The following is a 21911-nucleotide window of genomic DNA, read 5'->3' on the forward strand; positions in this document are numbered from 1 at the left end:
TTAGTACCTTGTACATACTAAGTATGCATTGTACCACTAACATCTATCCCTTGCCTTTTTTTACTTTATTTTTTTTACAAACTTAAAAAAATTGGGTCCTCTTGTATATGCGCATATGCACTGTGTGTGCTGTGCTGTATGTGTGGAGGTCAGAGGATAACTTGTTCTTTCTTTCTACCACATGGGCTCAGGGGGTCAGGCTTGGTGGCAAGGGCCTTTACCTCCTGAGCTATCTTGATGACTCTAGTTTTTAGTCTTCAGACAGGGCTTCTTGCTAAGTTGCCAAGGCTGGCCTCAAACTGTGATTTCCTCCCTTGGCTTTTTAAAAAAATTTTTAATTTATTATTTTAATTTTATGTGTATGAGTGTATTGCCTGTATGTATATGAGTGCACCCGTGTCGTGTTCGGCGGAGGTCAGGTCAGAAGAGGTCTTCAGATTCCCCTGGAGCTGGAGTTAAGGACAGTTCGCAGCCGCCATGTGGGTGCTGGGAATTGAACCTGGGTCCTCTGCAAGAGCAGTCAGTACTCTTAACCACTGAGCCATCTCTCCAGCTCCTCCATAGGCTTTCTTAATAGCTGGGATTACAGGTCTGTATCACTAAGGGCTGTTAAGACAATTCTTTAAGAAGTAAACTCAAGGAGCTGGATAGATGGCTCAGCAGTTAAGAGCATACACTGCTGTTCCAGAGGACCTGAGTTTGATTCCCAATATCCATATCAGGCAGCTCCAGGGTATCTAATGCCTTGGGCCTCCTTGGACACCAGCACTCATGAAAGTAGTAACTGTGAGCCTCAAACTTCAGCTGTCTTCCTCTCCTCTATTCCCTTTCTTCTGTCTTCTCCTTTTTTTTTTTTTTTTGAGACAGGGTCTCCCTGTAGCCCCAGCTGTCCTGGAACTCACTATGTAGACCAGGCTGGCCTTGAACTCACAGAGATTCACCTGCCTTTGCTTCCTGAGTGTTGGGACTAAAGGCGTGTGCCACCACACCTGGCTCTCTCTCCTTTCTTTCAGGACCAGGTTTCACTATTTTTGCCCAGACTGTCCAGGAACTCTCAATCCTTCTGCCTCAGACTCCTTAGTGCTGGGATTACAAGTAAGTGCCACCATGCTCAAAGAGACTTAATTATTTAGAAAACATTTAGCTATTTAATATTTCTAGAATCTAACATGCAGGATGTAAAGAAAAGAATTTAGTTTTTCCAGACGGACAGCTAGTTGTTCCAAAACTGTTGAATAATTCATTCTGCTCTGTGTTTCACTGATCTATTAATATTTGTCTAGCTCTCTGTCATTATCATGTTGTTTTGGTCACTGTGACTGTATAAGACATTTTGCTGTCTAATAGGGCAAGGCCCCTTTAGTGCTTCGTTTTTTGTTTTTAATTTTTCTTCAAAGATTCTTGGCTGTGCACATGTGTTTAGTCTCCTGGATGAATTTTAGAATCAACTTGTCAAGCTCCAAAATCTTCCCACTGGGATTGGAATTGAAATTGTATTGAATTGACATCATTATAATATTGAATTTTCTCATCAGGAACATGATTTCTTTTCATTTGGTTAGGCCATTTTGACTTTAAATAAGTTCTCTTGTTTTCTCTTACAGATATGATACATTTCTCAAAGTGTGTATCTTTTTAGTTTTATTAAACAGGATTTTCTTTTTCCCTTTGACTTAAAAATTTTTTTTAAAGTACTAATTTACAGAAGTACACTCAAACTAACTTAGGCAAAGGGGAAAAAAACAAACCAGAGGGAGAATTCTTTGGAAGGCAGCCAGGGCTTTGCCTGCAGGCCAAGGACAGAGAGGGGAGTGGGCCTCACATGGGGGATGGGAACAGGGCCTACTTAGCTCCTGTTACTTCGTCTTTTAGGTTGATTTTTTCTCTCTGTGTTGTTTAGTTTTATTTTTGGATGTTCCCCATTTCTGGAAGCACAGGGATGGAGAAAAAAAAACTGGTTATGGGACAACCCTTGTGTAGTGGAGTCTCAGAAAATAACTGAGCGCTAGGGAGATGAGGCTAACACAAGGGTTTCAAGACACAACATCAGATCTTCAAAAGACTGGGTTTCTTGTCTAAGAGAAGTTGACTAAACAGTTAAAGGGAAGATTCTCCCCCATCCCCACCCCTTGTTTCAGATGATAAACAGGGACAGATATTCTAAAGTTATGACACGTACTGGATTTTAATCCCACCTTGTAATAGCATGCTAGACATTGCTATATCCCTGGCCCAAAATTTGACAACTTTGGGATAAAGATGTCTGACCCTATTCCTATTCTCAACTGGCTTTTACCATTCATTTTGACTTTCTCATGGTGAAAAGGGGCACTTCATAAAAGACAATCTCCTCCAAAGCTCTAGATAATCTATCAAAATTTCCATAATGAAGTCCTGCAGTTGTCAGCTTTTGACCAGCAGCCGGGAAAAGTTACAGAAGGAACCTGGAACCTAGAAACCTAGGCGCTCTCCTTACTCTTTGAGTGACCTTCACTCAATAACTAACCTAACCTCTCATTTCAAACCGGGGAACTTTTTGATTCTGGTGTGCCGAGCTGAAAGCGAAGAACTAGGTTCAGGGGGATCTCACTAACTTGAGAGCGTGCTATTGCTGAAGGAAACATGCTAAAGAGTTCGCAGACTTTTGGACTGTGTGGCCAAGGGGATTCAGCGCGGCAGCCCGGCGGGCCTTAGCGCTTACACGCAGACGCTGGAGAACTTCCCAGGCGAAGGCTCTGTAGCTGGAAAACCAGTGTTCATTTTGGATGAGACCTTTACCCTTAAAAAAAAAAAAAAAATCCCATTTCTCCAAACTTAGCTTCCCCGCCCAGAATGCAAACAAGGAGTCGGTTTTCCCGGCTGGGGGCCCAGCTCGGGGATCCAGCCCAGCTCAGGAAGACAGACAGCTCGCGGAAACTCGCCCGCCCCACGCTAACGTTACAGGGCCTGGGGGCGTGGCTTCCGGCAGCGGAGGTCGGCTTTCCGCTGGTCCTCTGCTCGACTCCCTTCCGGGGCGGGACTTCCTGCTCTTAACGAGTAGGGCTGCAATAGTGGTTGGAGGGCCGAACCCACGGTCGGTCCGGCTCACGAGGCTGATGTTCCGGAAAGGGGCATCCGAGAGGACGCTCCTTCTAGCTTTCTCCTTCACGCGACGCCTCCATTTGTACAAAAGGCCTGGGCTTTTCGCACCACCACCGCCCAACTGAGACTCTTCCGCTTCCTCTTTTCCCAGGCTCCGCCCCCAGCGTCGTGTGGCCATGACGACCACTCCTCAGGACACAATAGTGTGGAAACTCGCCGGGCTGCTGCGGGAGTCCGGTGAGTGAACTTCCGGTTGCACTGTGTCTCGGGCGACGTGGGTGTGCGTCCTACCTTCCCGAAACACTCCCGCAGGGTCAGGAGATTGTCAGAGATCGCTCATTTCTTTACCCTCCTGTTGTTTGTTCATTGCGATGCATTGCTGACAGAGTCATGTGTCTTTGACAGTCTAAACTCTAGCCATCTCTAGTGCCATTTCCCCCTGCCTTATCTGATATTCCCAGAGGGAAGTGATCATTACTTGACTAAGCACCCTCAGCCAACAACTGTTCATGGTCACGAGATTTGGAGTAAGACCCACGTCGGTGTAGTCTCAATCCTCTTTCAAACTAGGGTAAAACTGTTTGAAGTTTTCAGACTTTCAGTACTCTTCACAGATAGATTAGCATAGTGATTGTACTTAGCACAAAAGATACTGGCGTTTTAATTTGTGCATTTAGTACAGTGTATGCACACATAGTAAATGCTCAGAAGAGATAGTTATTGTTACTATAATTGATTCCCCTCAGTTCCTGGGTACAGTGGAGCCCACAGTATTTAATACATGGTTGGCATAAGTTACCGTAGAAACAGGCTTTGATTTTGATAACCAGAGATGTAGCAACTTCTTACTAGGTAGATGATCACACTCAAAATGATTCTTTGAGGGGCGAGGATATAGCTTAATGGTAAAGCATTTGCTTAGCATATGCATTCAATCCCTAGCACTGCAAAAAAGTTTCTTTGAGCCTCAGTTTTCATATCAGTAAGGTGCAGTTAATAGCTCTATTTGGTAGACAATGGTGAGGTTTAATTGAGGCAGCAGAATCATTTGGCATGTATTACTGAGTTAATATTAGCAGACCTCTATCACTATACCTCCACTGATGGCATCTGTGGGATTTTGTTATAGCAGTTTCCTTTTCTGGCTTGTATTGATGATTTGTCCACATGTTTTACCACCTTTTCTAGACTGGGCTCCTTTGAGAGACTCCTTAAACCCTGTCCTTTATACTCTTTGTCTAGTACATAGAAAATCTTTATGCAAGGTTGTGAGATTGCCTGCTCAGCAAAAATTCTACATGGTTCCAGGAGCTCTAGGGATCATGGAATGTGTTAATATGATTATGAAGAAGTCACAGGCGGGAGACCCTGATGGTGATGGAATAGTTTTGTGTCTTGATTATGGTGTGGTAGTAATCTACACAAGCAGCATAGAACTGTATACTGTATCAGTGTCCTGGTTTTGATATCATACTATAATTATATGAAGTATAAACATGGGATGAAGGAAACTGTGAAGAATATAGGTGACTGCTCTGTTGCCTTTTTATGGCTGTCTAGCCTTGAAATTGCAATCCTGCCTCAGTCTCTTTTTAAAAAAATTTTTATTATTTTTATTTTATGTGTATGAGTGTATTGCCTGCGTGTATGTAAGTGCACCTGTGTTGTGCAGTGCCCACGGAGGTCAGAAGAGGGGATCAGATCCCCTGGGACTGGAGTTAAGGATGGTTGTTCACTGCCATGTGCTGGCAATCGAACCTGGGTGCTCTGCAAGAACAGCCAGTACTCTTAACCATTGAGTTATTTCCCTAGGGCCTCAATCTCTTTTCAAATTTTATTTTTTTTAATTGAATTTGGTGATTTTTGTACTATTTGATAGTATTTAGATCCTCTCCCCTACCCACACCTCTCCTTCTTGCCCCCCCCCCCAATTTGATGTACCATTGGATAGATAGACAGACAGATAGATGCCTATACAGTCGAATTTGTGTCTTCAAATGTCCTTCACTGTGTGTCCATCCACTGGAGCCTGTTTAACCTACCAAGAATCCTGTGCTTGAAAGAGACTGTCTCTGCTTCTCCCAGCAGCCACCTGTTGCCACAATTTCTTAGGTGGGGTTGGAGTTTCTTACCCACTTCCTCATGTCTGTGCTGGGAATTTTTTCTGGTTTGAACTTGCATGGGACTTGTGTGCCACCGTTGCTGTGAGTTCATATGGGTAACTGACCAGCTGTCTGGAAAATTCTGTTTCCTTGTGGTCATCCACCATCTTTGGCTCTTAAAATTCCCCTCCCCCTCCTTCAATGATTCCTGAGCCTTGTGAGGCAGAAGTTTGATATAGGTGCCCTATTCACGGATACGCATTCTTCAGCTTCTTGTTCTCTGCAAGTTGGCAGGTATGGGTTTCTATGTTAATCACCATCAGTTTTATATGGAAACTTCTCTGGTGAGAGCTGTGAGATGCATTAATCATTGGGTATAACAATGTCATTAAGAGTCAGTTTAATATGATAACTATTTAGTAGGAAACTGGTATTAAGGAAGACATTGCCCTTTCTAGACATGGTAGGCATAGGCTAATGAAAAAAATAAAACCTCTATGCCCGGAATGGACTGTCCCTCTAGAAGCTATTGACTAGGGGTCCTATAGACCCTCAAACAATACTGGCCATTGCCTGTGCTCTTGGTTACTCATCAGAACTTGATGGTAAGATCCTATTTCCGAAGATACTACATATATGAACTGTAGAACAAACAGGCAGAATTCCAGCTGGTGCTGACTTCAGAGCCTCATCTCTGCTGGCTAGCGTTCGTAGTACTGGAAGGTAGTGTGCTACTAGAAGGAAAAAATAACCATCAACCTTACCCAGCTGTGAATCCTGTCAACTACAATAACACCTGGCCTGGCAAGATATGCCCACTGGTGCGGTAGTGGCACAAATACTTTAGGAGTAACCAACCACTCTTTAAGGTCTGCTTCTTAGGATGGAGACTAACTACATCTCACATTGCTGTCAGGCTTATGACCCTCTGGCTAGACAGATCACAGGACATAGGGGAGAACTTAATGTTTCAGTCTCTTGAGTGCCGGAATTATAAATATGTGCTCCTCCACCTGGCTTCTGCAACATTCTTTAACTCCATTTTTATTTTTTTTTATTTTTTATTTTTTTATTTTTTTGGTCTTTTTGAGACAGGGTCTCCCTGTAGCCCCAGCTGTCCTGGAACTCACTATGTAGACCAGGCTGGCCTTGAACTCACAGAGATCCTCCTGCCTCTGCCTCCCGAGTGCTGGGATTAAAGGCATGCGCCACCACACCTGGCCTTCCATTTTTATTTTTTAAAAAATGGTTTAAAAAATTTCTCCATAGCTACCTTGTAAGTATATTCTTCCAGGCAGAGTGATGAGTGAGAACGTGAACAAAAGATGGCATTACAGAGTAACATCTCATTAGGGAGAGAATTTTTATTTATTTATTTATTTTTTTGGTCTTTTTGTGACAGGGTCTCCCTGTAGCCCCAGCTGTCCTGGAACTCACTATGTAGACCAGGCTGACCTTGAACTCACAGAGCTCCGCCTGCCTCTGCCTCCCAAGTGCTGGGATTAAAGGCGTGCGCCACCATGCCTGGCTAGGGAGAGCATTTTAAGGAAATACCTTAGTGCTGTAATGATTGATGGCATGCATTTTAAAAAATATTTTATTTTAATTTTATGTGTATGAGTGTATTGCCTACATGTATGTGAGTGTACCCGTGTCATGCAATGCCTTGGAGGTCAGAAGAGGGCTTCGGATTCCCTTGGAAGTGGAGTTAAGGACAGGTCGTAGCTGCCACGTGGTTGCTGGGAATCGAACCTGGGTCCTCTGCAAGAGCAGTCAGTGCTCTTAACCGCTGAGCCATCTTTCCAGCCCTGATGGCGTGCACTTTAATGTTGTTTGAGAGTTTCTATAAATGTGCATGTTACTCTTAACAACCAGGAAAAAAAAAAAAGATAAACATATAGTCAAACTTTGTGTAAAAGTGGGTTATTACAGTGTGGAAGCTCAGAGATACTACTTTTATTTATTTATTTTTTACTTTATTATTTTTTAATTTTATGTGTATGAGTGTATTGCCTGCATGTATGTGAGTGTACCCATGTTGTGCAATGCCACGGAGGTCAGAAGAGGGCTTCAGAGTCCCCTGGAACTGGAGTTAAGGACAGTTTGTAGTCGCCATGTGGGTTCTGGGAATCGAACCCGGGTCCTCTGCAAGAGCAGTCAGTGCTCTTAACTGCTGAGCCATCTGTCTAGCCCCACTTTTATTTTTTATGTGTGGAGGCTAGAGGACAACCATGGGTATTGTTCCTCAGGACCTGTCCACCTTGTTTTTTTGAGACAAGGTCTCTCACTGAGACCCTGGGGCTTGCAGAGGAGGCAGGTGTGCTAGCTGGTGAGCCCCAGGGATCCTCCAATGCTGAGATTATGTGTGTGTGTCACCATGTGGTGCTGGGGTCAAAGTCACTTTCTCATTCTTGGCCCACACTACTGACTGAGTCATCTCCTCAGTCCCCAGATGAGAAGTCCCCCTTTGAGAAGGCTTTCTGGATGGGGTTAATCTCCAACTGGGCAGTAGAAGGGGATACATCAGAAAATGAGAGGGCTGTGGGCCAAGCGGCCTTTATTTTCAACACATTTTGTAGCCTAGCTCTTTTAAATAGAAGATTAAAAACAAACAAACAAACAAACATGGAAAAGTCATTTGGAGTCTTGTAGTGAAACAGTTTCAGGTATCAGGTTGAAATGTTAAAGCTTTTTTTCTTTTTTCTTTCTTTCTTTTTTTTTTTTAAGAGAAAAAGGTGGCTTAGGCCAGCTGGAGCTACAGGGAGACCCTGTTTCAAAAAACAAACAAACAAACATGAAGGGAGCTATAGAAGACTTAAGCTGGGGAGAAGATAGAAAGTTTGATTCTACAGGGAAATATTTGCAATCTAAATTGGAGTGGGTATATTTTGGGGTTCCAGAAGGAAGACCTTTCATTACATCCTCCTTCTGTCTGTCCTCCCTGCAGGGGATGCAGTTTTGTCTGGCTGTAGCACATTGAGCCTGCTGACTGCCACACTGCAGCAACTGAACCGAGTGTTTGAACTGCACCTTGGGCCATGGGGCCCTGGCCAGACAGGCTTTGTGGCTCTTCCCTCCCACCCTGCTGACTCACCTATCATCCTCCAGCTTCAGTTCCTCTTTGATGTGCTGCAGAAAACGCTTTCACTCAAGGTCCTGGGGATGGGAATGGGGCAGGATGTTCAGAGAGCCTATGGGAATGATGGAGGCAGGGGATGGGGTGGGTTTGCAAGCAGTCTGCAGATCTGAGATCTGGAGGATGTCAGTGATATAGGTAGTTACGCTGAGAAAGTGGTGCTGAGGAAAGGGAGACTGCCTTGCCTCAGTGACCTGAATGCTTCTTTTTTTAGCTGGTTCACGTTCCTGGTCCTGACCTTCCAGGGCCCATCAAGATTTTTCCCTTCAAGTCCCTTCGGCAGCTGGAGGTAAGGGAGTCTTGGAGCATGTAGGTGTGCATAACAGTCTTTGGGGATGAGGACAGAGAGATGACCTCTTTTGGTGGGAGACCAGGCCTGAATATACCATTGCTCTGCAGTAATAGTGTCTTTTCCTTTGAACACTACCCTGAGCTGTAGCTGGACTTCGCTGTCTTCTTTCTCTTCCCCATCAGGGAAGACAGAGATGAAGTCTTTGTCTCCTTTTAAGTTTTGCTTTCCTCCCTCCTGTTCTTCTTGTATGCTAGCTCCGAGGTGTCCCCCTCCACTGCCTGCACGGCCTCCGTGGCATCTACTCACAGCTGGAGACTCTGGTTTGCAGCAGGAGCATTCAGGCACTAGAGGTAAGGAGGGTGACGAATGGACCCTCCTTGTGCCTTGTCCTGGAAACAAAAGACCAAGCTCTGTGGTCTCTCCCTGTATTCTCCCTTCCTCTGTTCTTTGTGACCCCATAGCACTCTGTATTTGTCTGTATTTATAGTCACACCTGCCTGTGTTAAATATTCTATATCTAGCCCTCCATAGTCTGTCTGCTCCTTGGGGACAGAGACTCTAACTTTCTTCAAGGATGTCTCTCTAGGTGGAGCCTGGTATATAATGAGTGACTGGACAATAGAGCATGGCATGGTGAGGAAACTGAGAGTGAAGTAGTGACATGCCTGTCCCCTGCCCAGGAAATCTTGTCTGCCTGTGGCGGTGACCTCTGCTCTGCCCTCCCCTGGCTAGCTTTGCTTTCTGCTGACTTCAGCTACAATACTCTGACCCACTTAGATAGCTCCCTGGTGAGTGATTCCTGAGGGATAGGACCTTTGGAGAAGGGAAAGGGTGGGTCCTTTTGGATGAATGCCAACTGTTTGACAAATGTCCTTGTGTAAAGACCAAACTTTCTCTTCCTCCTCTTCCCATCCCCCTCAGCGGCTCTTGTCAGCTCTGCGCTTCTTAAACCTGAGCCACAATCAAGTCCAGGACTGCAAAGGCTTCCTGATGGTAAATGTGATTGCCTAGTGGCTGATATACTTTGGCCTTGGATAACCCTGTTCTCTTTCTCTCTCGGATCAGTTTGTACTCCTTTTAGCTCTTGCCCCTGAGTGGAGCCATATCCTGGGAGTTAGTACTGTTTGGGGCTTCACCTCTAGCATAAGACAAGGCGGAGTTCCCATCTTGGAACATTGAGATGACTTGGGGCAACTGAATCATTCATCTGTAAAGTAGAAATCATAAGAATACCTGTGATGAGTACCCTCTATCACTTAGCCTAGTGCTGGGCTCAGAAATAGTAGATTTTGTGATGATGACAAACCTTCTTCCTAGGTTTTTCTCTCCCCCATCAAAGATAAATAAGGCTGGATAGTTGTGAAAGTGATAAGGATAGATTTCAATCAGTCATAAACTGTAGCACCAGGGAAGAAGGTTCACTGTGAACTGGATGGAGAATGAGGAGGGGATGGGGGTCAATCAGCACACCCAGAGAGTAGAAATTTATAAAAGTCAGGAATAGGGTGTGAGTTCATGTGAAGCACATCTGGGTTTGCTTACTAACTGCACTGGATGGCTTGTTCCCTAAGAGGCTGGGAGACAAGCCCTATCTTTAGCTGAAACAAACAGAATATCTCTTTGGTTGTTTTGAGTATTCCTGGAGCCTTGTCTTCTCCCAGTCAGGAACTGGGGTTGGAATCACCATTCTAGGAGTACAGCCTGGAGCTGTTAGGAACAAAGCTAGTGTTTGTTGAAGTCTTTAAGTGTGGGATGGAGGAAATCATTTGTGTTGAGTCTATAGTTTTTATAGGCCAAGATGGAGTTGAGAAGATGGCTCAGAATACCCTGCTTAGAACTTTGTCAAGTTGAGGACCTTTGCTCTTCTCACCCACTGCCAGGATTTATCTGAGCTGTACTACTTGGACATCTCCTATAACCACCTGTACTTGGTGCCAAGAATGGGACCTTCAGGGGCTGCTCTGGGGATCTTGATACTGCGAGGCAATGAGCTTCGGAACCTTCAGGGTGAGTGGGAAGTGGGGGCGGGGGGCTGGCAACATGAAAGGGAATTGGAGGAGTGAGACTTGAGTAGATCCCGAGACCATCTGCATCTAGAGCCTCCTGAGGACTTAGAGGTAGGACTTGTCTTTTTTGGCTGTGAGTCTGAGCCTTTAATGGCTGTGCCCCCTCTCTAGCCTAAGAGAGGTAGAACTTTGCTACAAGGATTTTTCCTTCTACTTCTGTCCCCAACACACACACTGCCACACCCTCATACCTTACACTATCCTGCATGACCTCTTCCTTCTCTCCTTTCCCCTAGGCTTGGAGCATCTGAGGAACCTGCGGCACCTAGATGTGGCTTATAACCTTTTAGAAGGACACAGGGAGCTATCACCGCTGTGGCTGCTGGCTGAACTCCGTAAAGTAAGACATGGGTGCTTTTTGGACTTGGGTGTCACCTTCAGGTCTGGCCCTCCTATGCCAGAAAGCATCTTCTCATAGGCAGGGCCTGTGGCCCATCTTATTCTCCTTTTTCTGCCCTTCAGCTCTACCTGGAGGGTAACCCTTTGTGGTTCCACCCTGCACACCGTGTAACTACTGCCCAGTACTTGTCACCTCAGGCCAGGGATGCTGCTCATAGTGTGAGTGATGATATAGTGTCTATCCTACTTCCCCTGGGTAAGAGGCCAAAGACTGGGCCTCTGCTATGCTAACCCCCAAGTCGCTGGAGAGGGGCTCCTCTGCCAGCACTGCCCTCTCCTTTGTCTTTGCACAGTTCCTGCTTGATGGTGAGGTTTTGTCACTGAAGGATCTCCAGGTCAGTTGAGTGGGGAGTGAGGACTAATGGGGATGATATGAAGGGAGGGCAGTGGCTAGGGAGACAGGGTAGGAAAGGTCTTCCTGGTCAGTGGAAAGTAGACTCTTCTTCTTGGGTAGCTCAAGCAGGGTATAGGTGATCCCTTGGTTCTGACCTCTTCCTGTTGTCATACTCCAGACTCCAGAATCTTCAGGACTTGGTCCCATGGCTCCACCTTTGCCTTTGTCGTTAGGGAGTACCACTGAAACCTCAGGTGGCCCTGAGCTGAGTGATAGCCTCTCCTCAGGGGGCATTGTGACCCAGGCCCTGCTTCGTAAGGTTAAGGTAGTAGCATCTTTGACTGCTTTGTGCCTGGGATTGGTCTCTTTCCTGGGGCTGTGGGTTCTTGGTGGACTAGCAGTAGCAAGGCCTTATCCTTGCTGGTAGTTGGGGTTTTTGGTAGATTGAGTGGGTAGCCATGGATGGCCAGGTTCAAGGCCCTGATTTTCTTTTTTTAAAATATTTTATTTTATTATTTTTATTTTATGTGTATGAGTGTTATGCCTGCATGTAAGTGTGCCTGTGTTGTGCAATGCCCGCAGAGGACAAAAGAGTCTGTCAGATCCCCTGGGACTGGAGTTACAGACAGTTGTTAGCCGCCATGTGGGTGCTGGGATTCAAACCCAGGTCTTCTGCAAGAACAGTCAGTGTTCTAAACCTCTGAGCCATCTCTCCAGCCCCAAGGCTGTGACTTTCATAGAACTCCATCTGTTTATCCAAACCAGAGCCGAGTTCGTGTGAGGCGGGCAAGCATCTCTGAGCCCAGTGACACAGACCCAGAACTCCGAACTCTGGACCCCTCCCCATCTGGTAAGTTGGCTCTACCTGCTCACTTCCTTCCCACTCCCATCCGGCTCTCTCAGTATGGTGTTACTTTGCAGATGTGATAGGAGAAACTTGATTTTTGGGTGGTATGGAGCATTGTAGAAGGCCTCTTAGTTTGTCATCTTTTAGTTTAGGCAAATGAGGAGGACCTACTCCCAAACAGCATTCTCCAGAACTTCTTAAAAGAGCACAGGTTTCATGGGGGTGTTAAAGATTGACTAATAAAATGATGTGGCTAGATAAATTGGAGAAGTGTAAGGTTAAAGTGAACAGGTTTCTTCCCTATAAGCCATCTCAGGACCTCAGGTGTGTTGCCACGTTTTGTGAATCTCCACAAGCTTTGTTTGACATGTGTTTTTGGATTGCTTGTGACCACAGCATTACATAGGGTGTGCTTGGGAACATAATGCTGAAGGGAGGCCTGTTGAAGAGTAGCCATAGAAAGAGGCTGCGGTCATTTCGGTGGGGGTGGGATCTCAGCTCTATATCCCCCTTCCTCCCAGGCTGGTTTGTACAACAGCATCGGGAGCTCGAGCTGTTGAACAGCTTCCGGGAGCGGTTTGGCTGTGACTGGCTGCAGTATAGGAGCCACCTGGAGACCTCTGGGAGCCCCCCACTCACCACCACCAAGACTCCTGCCCTTAGCACCCCTCCTTTGGATGTCCAGGGCCTGGAGAGTGTATGTAGCCCTCTGGCTACAGAGAAAGCTGAAAGCACTAAGGAGTCACCACAGAAGGTGTCAGAGGAAGACAGGGTGGAACCAGAGCCCCAGAAGGAAGAAGAGAGGGAGGAACAGGATGAAGAGGGAGCAAGAGAAGACCTGGAGGAGGAGGAGCAGGACCAGAAGGAAGTGGAAGGTGAGACGCCTGTGACCAAAGGGAATGAACGTGCCAGATCAGGTGGTGTTGGAATACCAGAACGATTGTGGAGAGGCCAGGTTGGGTGGAAGGCCACTTATGGGATGGCAGAGGATCTAGGCATTTTCCCTCCTCCAGGTGCCACTCTTGATCTCTCCACAGTGGAGCTCTGCCGCCCGATGTTGGTGTGTCCCCTGCAGGGGCTTGCGGGTGTGCGGGGCAAGGAATGCTTTCTCCGAGTCACTTCTGCCCACTTGTTTGAGGTGGAACTCAGAGCAGCTCGAACCCTGGAGCGATTGGAACTGCAGAGTCTGGTGGCTGCTGAGCTAGAGCCAGAGACTGGAACCCAGAGACAACCAGTGCTTGAGGTGAGTTGTGGGGGTCAGGATTGGGAAGAGATGCTTGGCTTTTTCTGGAGCCATCTTTAGTAATGTAGTGTGTCTTGTGTACCAGGCACCTGGCTGGGTGTTTTCTACCTTCTCTCATAGGCACTTGGAGCCAAGGAGTGCTCTGGGAGTGTGAAGGGCTGTTGAGGTGGTTTGGTAGGCTGGGCTGAGGAATAGATTTGGGGCAAGGGCACTAGCTTTTGAATGGATCCAGTGTTACTGTTTTCCTCCATGCTCAGTGTAACCCTGATCCCCCTTCCTCCTGCTCCTGCTGCTTTTTCCTGTTTGTTCCTGTGCAGGACCCAGATCCACTCCCTGGGGCCCCTATTCTTGCACTACGTTTTTCCTACATTTTCCCTGACCGGCAGTTGCGTCGCTATGTGGTACTGGAGCCAGAGGCCCATGAGGCCATCCAGGTGACGAGGTCCAGGAGGCTTTTGGGAGATGGGAAGAATGGAAGGAGCTGCTCCAAGCAGGAGGGTTTGGGGTCTCCTAGACATGTCCAACTGGAGTCCTGCTGACAGCTGCCTTCTGACCCACCACCTTTCAGGAGCTACTTGCTGTGCTGACCCCCTTCACCACTGTGGAACAGCAGCAGCTTGGGAAGGCCAGGAACCCTCAGGAGCCCAGATTCCAGTGTCTGCGTTGTAGCTGTGAATTCAAGCCAGAGGAGTCTATGTTGGGACTGGACAGTGAGGAAGGCTGGAAGCCTCTGTTCCAAAAGACAGGTACCAGCTGTACACTTGACCTCCCTGCCCACACAGCTCCTCTACTGCACAGAAGGCAGCTCTGAGTGCGGGAGTGTGGAGAAGGAATCCCAGGGAGCCAGGCCTTAAGAGAGTGAGGCCAACCATTGGTCAGGGAAGAGAATTGCAACTTCCTGCCTGTTGAGCTGCATTAAACAAATACACCTGAAACTGGATCCTGGCTTTTTTTTTTTCCTGTCAAAGTCAGGAAGTGCCATTCTGTGAGTATGTTTAAACATACTCATTATTTTTTCATAAATTGAAGGCTTTGAGGGTGTTTGGGAGTAACATTTCAGGAATGGCATAAAGCCTAACAAGTCCTCACTGCAGTGCTCGGTTGTCATATGACCTCTGCGAGGTGGCTATTGAATGAGCTGCTTTAGGGGTTGGCACAGTTTGGCTTTCCTTGATGACCTTGTAAGCTATGTGATAGGATGTGGTGCCTTGTGACCTCTCTTTATATTCTGCTTTTGAAGGGATTGTTCTTTTACAGGCCAATCAAAAGTAAGGGCTTTGAAGATGTTGAAAAAGGAAGGGGTACTCTGGATATCAGCTGTGCTGAAGGCGTGCTTTTTATCAGCCACTTTTCTCAGCAGCAGATATCACAGGACTAAGTTCTTTTTTCCATTGAAACAGTTCTTTGCCATGACCTATTGTGAGCCTGCCCTAGCAGGCTCAGCAGGCAGTGGAATGGTCCAGCCCTTTCTGGACCCTGGCTGTACTCCATAGGTCCTGCAGCTACTGCATCCCTCCTATGTTGGCATTTCTTTTATTTTTGTATTTTAATTTTGGTGTTTTGAGACAGAGTCTCACAAAGCTAGGCTGGTCTCAAACTTCTTATATAGCCGAAACTGACCTTGAACTTCTAATCCTCACGCCTCTGTCTCCCAGATGCTAAGATGACAGTGTGTGCCCACTGTTCCTGGCTCTGTGGTAGCCTTTTTATTTTGTTTTTTTGTTTCTTTGAGAGAGGGTTTCTCTATAGCCCCAGCTGGCCTGTAACTATGTAGACCAGGCTGGCCTCAAACTCACAGAGATCCGCCTGCCTCTGCGTCCCAAGTGCTGGGATTAAAGGCCTGCACCACCATGCCCAGACTTGTGGTAGCGTTTTTAAAGATTTATTTATTTTTCTTGTGTGTATATGAGTGTAAGTGTGTGTTGATGTGCCTCTGTACCTGTGTCTGCACATGGAGGCTAGAGGTCAACCTTGGCTGTCTTCCTCAATCACTTTGTACCTTATATTTTGAGACCATCTCTCACTGAACCTGGAGCTCATCATGGCTAGACTGGCTGGCCAGTAAGCTCCAGGGATTTGCCTATCTCCACCTCCACAATACTGGGGTTACAGGCACCTGTTACTATGCTGTTTACATGGGGGCTATGGATCCAAACTCAGATATTCATGCTTATGTGACAGGTGCTTTATGAACTTAGCCATTTCCCCAGCTCTGATTTTAGTCTTTCAGTCATTGTAGGTAGAGCCCTGCAGTACTTGATTAACCCAAGGAAGGGAACCAGAGTGGGGCCTGGAATTTGAAGGTGGGATATATATTTTAGGAAACTATGGGCCATGGGCTAGTATAGCCCTCACGGAGATATGGAAGGGTCAGTCAGAGGCTATGTCTGGAGATGGGGTTAGGGGTTGGCAATGGTGACCATGACTGGACCTGGAGATACAGTTCCACAGAGGCCAGAGAGTAGCAGGGAATATACGAGCATAGTAGGATGTGCTCTTGGGAGGCTCACGGAGTCTCTGCTCTTCTCTCCAGAGTCTCCTGTCGTGTGTCCAAACTGTAGGAGTGACCATGTGGTTCTCTTGACTGTGTCTGGGGAAACCCCTAGCAGAGAGCAGAATGAAGGGGACAAGACACCAGCCCCTTCCTGGTCCCCCAGCCCTGTCTATGACTCTGCTGGCCACAGTGACCATCCCAATGGGCCTGATAGCATCCCACCTCAAACATCCATATCCCGTGTCTGCAGCAGCTGGAGCCTCAGCCCATGTGAGTATAGGCAAAACAAGATGGAGGTGTGCTTAGGGCAGGGATGGGTACTGGGCAGGGGGTGGTGAGATGGAGCTTTGGGCTGCCGGAGGCAGGATGATGACCTGTTGGTTGCCCCTAGCCCCTGGATGCTGCAACCTGCGTTCTGTGGACCACCGACTCCGGCTCTTCCTAGATGTTGAAGTGTTCAGTGACTCTGAAGAGGAGTTTCAGTGCTGTGTCAAGGTCTGTGATGCCTGGTGCTGCGTGTGCCATCCATTAATCCACATGCCCACTGTCCACTCGTGCTGTGGGTGGCAGATCGAGTGCTTGGTTTTCAACAATAGCAGATACTTGCTCTGTGGCTCTGGGTGTGTTCCTTCACATTTGGGACTCAGTTGTCCACTCCTGGTAGAGATAATGCTCCCTGATTTAGTGTGGAAGCTGAGGGCTGATGTCTGAGTTGCTCAGCAGAGCGCCTGGCACTCAGTAAATGGATCCTCCTGTCAGAACAAACAAACAGTGTTATTCCCTCCATGTTCTGGACACTTAGACTCTGCCATCTAGTAGTCTTGCCCTCAGTTTTAGAGTCTGGTCTGAGAAACAGGATCATGTAGTGTGAAACTACAGCAGTTGGGGTGAAGTTCTAGAAGGGTCCTCTTATCCAGCCTGTGTGGGTTCACACTTTAGGGGAAGGAAGCCACAAATGCACAGATGCTTGAGAAAGAGGATCCTGTGGGAAGACTGCCTGGGATGGGACAGCCAGTGTGCAGGCTGGGAGGCAGATGTCCCTGGGGCAGGCTGGCCTGTTCAGTAGTCTGGTATGTCTGCCAGGGAGTTTGGACGGGACCCAGGGGCCACCCAGAGGATTTGAAGCAGGGAACTAACAGTCAAGTTTGTTGTTTAAGATGGGCTGGTTGAGTGTAGAGGATGGGTTGGAAGAGGTGAGTGGACAAGCAGGGAGGCCTGCTAAGAGACCCTGGGATTGGAGGAAGGGCAGAGTTGCAGGTAGAGAGTGGTGGAGTGATGGATGAGAAACTGTTGAGCACAAAGTCACCTGGGCAGTAATGATTAGTGGTTGGGATACCACTCAGTGTTGGGTCTGGTACGTGCCTCCTTGGTTCTTTCTTCTGGTTTCTTGTCAACTCGCCTTTCTCTTAGGTGCCAGTGGTGCTGGCAGGCCACGCAGGGGAGTTTCTGTGTCTCGTGGTCGTGTCTGACCACAGACTCTACATGTTAAAGGTGACAGGGGCCATCTGGTGAGTGTGCCATGTATGTAGCTGGGGCAGCATCAGGGCTTCCCTGTCCATCTTGTCCTATCCTGTTCTTATTCTTGGTTGCTCTACTCCTTCCACAGCGGGCCTCCTGCTAGCTGGCTCCAGCCAACCCTGGCCATTCCCCTGCAGGATCTGAGTGGCATGGAGCTGGGCCTGGCAGGCCAGAGCCTTTGGCTGGAGTGGGCGGCTGGGACTGGCAACTGTGTGCTACTGCCCCGAGATGCCAGGCTTTGCCGGGCCTTCCTTGAGGAGCTCATTGGTGAGGGAGAGGCTGGGAGGGTAGAGCACAGAGGCCAGGCCTTCCAGGCCTGCCCTTCTGTTTGATGCCCAGCAGTGGAGATGGGAGTCATGGAACTCCCTTCTCTCTCAACCCCCTCTAATAGAAGTTCTCCAAGTCCAGAATTATGGAGGATAGGCAAAGTGGAGAGGTAGAGAGTTTGGGATAGAGGATTGCTAAGGTCCCTCAAGATTTCTGTCTCTGGTTGGCTCTATCCAGGTGTTTTGCAGTCTCTGCCCCCCACCCAGAGGAACTGCATCAGTGCCACAGAGGAGGAGGTGACCCCGAAGCATCGGCTTTGGTGAGTCAACAGGAGGTCAGGGTGTAGGTGGTGTCCAGGTTCTCTCTCCAGAGTCCAGACGTGGTCTTGTCCTGTGCTGACACCCATCCTCCCTCTCTTTCCTTGAAGCTGTTCCTTGAATGATTCTTTTTCTGTGTCTGCCTCTTGTCTCTTCAGGCCATTGCTGGGAAAAGATACTTCCTCAGAGACTCCCCAGTTCTTCTACCTTCGGGCCTTCCTGGTTGACGGTAAGGCCTTTGCTGCAGATGCTTCTGTAGTTTCTGTGCCCCTTGTCCTAGGTCACTGGCTGATCCCCATTACCTCCATAGTGCCCTTGTAGTAATTTTCAGTTCCTGAAATCTAGACTCCTTGCCCTTGTAGGCATGCCCACATGACAGTCTTGGTGTTTCCTACTTCTCCAGGTGGGGTCAGGAGGCCCTTGGAGCTTCAGCTGCCCAGAGGCCTTGACTTTGAGATTCAGGTTCCTAAAGTGGGTAGATTGACTAGGTCTGCTCCTTTCATCTTGTCAAGAGGCTGCCAGCCCTTGTCTTGGGTGGCTGGTGCAATGGCTCCCTTAATCTGGACTCGGGGCTTTTGGTGTTGAGGGGTCCCTGGAATTTATGGAAGCTATGGGACCCAGGCTACTTTGTGGCCCACCCTTTAGTATGGTTCTTACCTCTTTTCCTGAGCAGTTCTGGGGACACTGGCCTTGGGGATCTGTTCCCGCCATAGCCTTCCACTCTGGGTCTTACCCTGTCTCTCTCCCTACAGGTTCTTCTACCTGCCCCGTGTCCCTGTTGCTGACATTGCCCACCCTGTACCTATTAGATGAGGACCCTACAGGGTCCCAGGCAGAATCCCCCCTCCCAGTGGCATCTGGTGAAGCCTCTAAACAGGCCCCTCCTCTGGGGCCAGGTCCTTCCATGCACGTCAGGGAGCAGCAGCCACTCAGCAGTCTGAGCTCAGTGCAGCTCTATCGCACAAGCCCCCTGGACTTGCGGCTGGTCTTCTACGATGAGGTAGGGGTGTGCGTGCTTGCGTGCGTGCATGTAGTAGCCAGTGAGGGCAGTATGGAAATGCATCTAAGAAGGATGAGAATTAGATGAAAATGATGCTAAGGGATGGGCAGGCATGTAGTGGGAATACAGTTGGGGGTGAGGACCTGGGTTTGGATGAGCAGCATGCATAGAGGAAAGCAGCAGTCAGTAGTGGGAATGTTCTAGCCTTGGAGCCGAAGTAGGAGGCCTGCAGTGAAATACCTAGTTGCTGAGAGTTGGTATGTTCAGTCTGCCCACTGTGTGCCAACTGCTTGACCTTCACAACCCCAGCATAAGGAGGAGATACTATTACTGGTTTGTATTACAGATGAGGAAACCAAGGCTTGATGATATGAACAAACTTGCCCAGGCCACAAGTGCTGTAGTCAGAAATTGAACGCACACATTTCTTAAGAGTTGACTCCAGAACTCATATTCCCTATAGCCAGGAAGATTAGAGATGGGGACACAAACACTTTTGTTTTCAGGGCTCAGGGTCAGCCACTTAATACAGAGTGACATAGGTCTAGGTAGGGGAAGAGATGATGAGGGAGAAGAGCTTGGAGAACCCAAGGAGGATGATTAGTTCTCTCCTAAGGCCTTCTTTGCCTCCTGGTGTGTCTCCCTGTATGTCTCACTTTGCCAAATGCTTGTTCTACCAGGTGTCTCGGCTGGAGAGTTTTTGGGCACTCCGTGTTGTGTGTGGGGAGCAGCTGACAGCCCTGCTAGACTGGATCCGGGAGCCGTGGGAGGAATTGTTCTCCATTGGACTCCGGACTATAACCCAGGAGGCTCTGGACCTTGACCGGTGAGGCTTCCTGAGCGTTCTTTGACTCAGGAATCCCACTGCAGAAGTTCCTTCTCCTGGTCTCTGGGCCTGTGTTCCTGCTTCACTACAGACTTCTACAGACTGGGTCGCTGGCCAGTGAGGCCCCAAATGACCCACAGCTTAAGGGAAGGATGAGAGAAATGATTTTGCCCTTAGGTGAACTGCCCTGTAGGGCAGACTAAGTGGTCAGTAAGAATGTTTCTCCATCACTTTTTCTCAGGTATGAATAAAGTTGTTTCCATCCCAGATGTCATGGGAGGTATTTATGTGTCACAGGTACTTAGAAGCCTGCCATTCCCCTAATCTCTTTCTGCATGGAGAGCCCTAAGCAACCTGTTCATACCATGTGACCTGTCCCTAACTCTATTCTGGCCAAGTAGAACTCCTGACTTAGGTGTACCCAGTCCTCAAGCTATCAGTGACCTATTATGTGGCTCCACATGGGATCACTGCCAATCAAACAGCCAGGCCTCTTAGATTCTTGCTTTTGAATTCTAATTGGAACTAGTGAGACCTCATGCCATAGCAGAGAACCACTGGGAGATGGGGTCTGGGAGAGGGGGTGCGGCCTTGGCCATGGAGGGAGGAGTTGGCACTTGGAGCTTTCTGCACTTACCAGCTTTTCACCACACTGCCTGCCCCAACCCAGGGGCTTCAGTGGGTTGGTTTTCTTCCTCTACCTTTGTCTCCACGTCTGGCTGGCCGTAGTGATTAACTCAGGAATGCTCTTGTGACTTGGTATGGCTCACCAAAGCTCAGCCTTGGTGGTTGGTTGCTGGGGGTTGCTGAGAGGACAAGCTGGAGTCTGGCCATGAGGAGAGAGGTCTCTTGAAAATGGAGCCATGAAGACCAGAAGATGGAGCCTAGGGGAGCAAGCAAAACTTTATCTTGGTCATTCCTTGGGCCTTCAAGTCCAGTTGTGCCTGATGGCAGATATTTTTGTGATTTTAGATTATGTGACCTGAAGAAGCCTCTTTGTATGTGTATATATGTGTTATGTGAGTGTACCTTAAGATTATTTGAACCAAGTATGGGCTTCTGAAAGGGTGTTAACTAAATGAACTTTTTTTTTTTTTGTCTTTTTGAGACAGGGTCTCCCTGTAGCCCCAGCTGTCCTGGATCTCATTATGTAGACCACTTTGGCCTCGAACTCACAAAGATCTGCCTGCCTCTGCCTCCCAAATGCTGGGATCAAAGGCGTGTGCCACCACCCCGGCAACTAAATGAACTTTTATTCCAACTTGAACTAACTTGGTCAGGGATCTTTTTCTTATACCCAAAGTGAACATAGTAGGAACGTATATGTGCCCCACATATTGGTGTAGAGAAGCCCTGGTTCTTGGTTCCCATGCCTGAATGAGCAGTGTGAGTAATTAGCTCACCCTGTTTGGCTGCCAGGCCTAAGGCGCTGCCCAGTTTGTGGTCTATATGGTGGGACAGCAGAGCTTGGGATCTTTCACCTGGAACCCTAGCCTGATAAAACCATCACATCTCTCCATCCTTTGGGTTCAAGTAGTTACAAATGAACAGGGGACCATTTTTAAGTTTACTTGAAAATTAGCAAACTCACCCTTCAAAAGTTTATATTGTAAATAAGGATTTGCAACAAAATGTGAGATGTCATCACTGACCCTGTAAGTCACCTCTAGAGCCAAGCATTGTTCTTCCTCCCTGCATCTGAAATTTCAGTGCATATATACTCTTGTGCACATTTCCCCTAGAGAAGGGTATTTAAACTACTCAACCCTCTAAAAGACTTTCCTAAGATTAGTTTCTCCCAGGCAGTATCCTGCTCTGGTCTGGCAGGAGGGTGAGGGGGAAATGCTGAGCCTTTGGACTGGCCAGTGAGAGGTGCTGGCTGGGTAGCTTTCCCTTGGTAACAGGCCTGCCAGAAGGCAGGGGACCCAGAAGGGCCTGTGGAGAGGCTCACAGAATAACTTTACCTACTTCCCTTTTTGCTCAGAGCTG

General features: G+C 47.9%; 1 protein-coding gene across 5 annotated transcripts; it reads left to right on the forward strand.

Annotated features, from left to right (window-relative positions):
- The first annotated feature begins 3015 nt into the window (after positions 1-3015).
- On the forward strand, positions 3016-20191 carry Stk11ip (serine/threonine kinase 11 interacting protein). Of its 5 annotated transcripts, none has more exons than XM_029560031.1 (24): positions 3016-3318; positions 8131-8336; positions 8534-8608; positions 8866-8961; positions 9292-9399; positions 9533-9604; positions 10492-10618; positions 10914-11017; positions 11140-11235; positions 11370-11411; positions 11589-11735; positions 12176-12260; positions 12779-13132; positions 13271-13500; positions 13818-13934; positions 14069-14246; positions 16034-16264; positions 16386-16489; positions 17405-17502; positions 17601-17779; positions 18017-18098; positions 18255-18325; positions 18849-19096; positions 19777-20191. In XM_029560031.1, exons 1-24 carry the CDS (start codon positions 3258-3260, stop codon positions 19924-19926), a joined length of 3261 nt encoding a protein of 1086 aa, XP_029415891.1. In that variant the 5' UTR covers positions 3016-3257; the 3' UTR covers positions 19927-20191. The 5 variants fall into 5 exon arrangements, with proteins under 5 accessions (XP_029415891.1, XP_008824021.1, XP_029415892.1 ...); XM_008825799.2 differs by having other exon boundaries at positions 13295-13500; XM_029560032.1 differs by lacking the exon at positions 9292-9399.
- The last annotated feature ends 1720 nt before the right edge of the window (positions 20192-21911 follow it).

This window comes from Nannospalax galili, unplaced genomic scaffold, assembly GCF_000622305.1.
Source record: "Nannospalax galili isolate Female #2095 unplaced genomic scaffold, S.galili_v1.0 scaffold127, whole genome shotgun sequence".
Taxonomy (NCBI): domain Eukaryota; kingdom Metazoa; phylum Chordata; class Mammalia; order Rodentia; family Spalacidae; genus Nannospalax; species Nannospalax galili.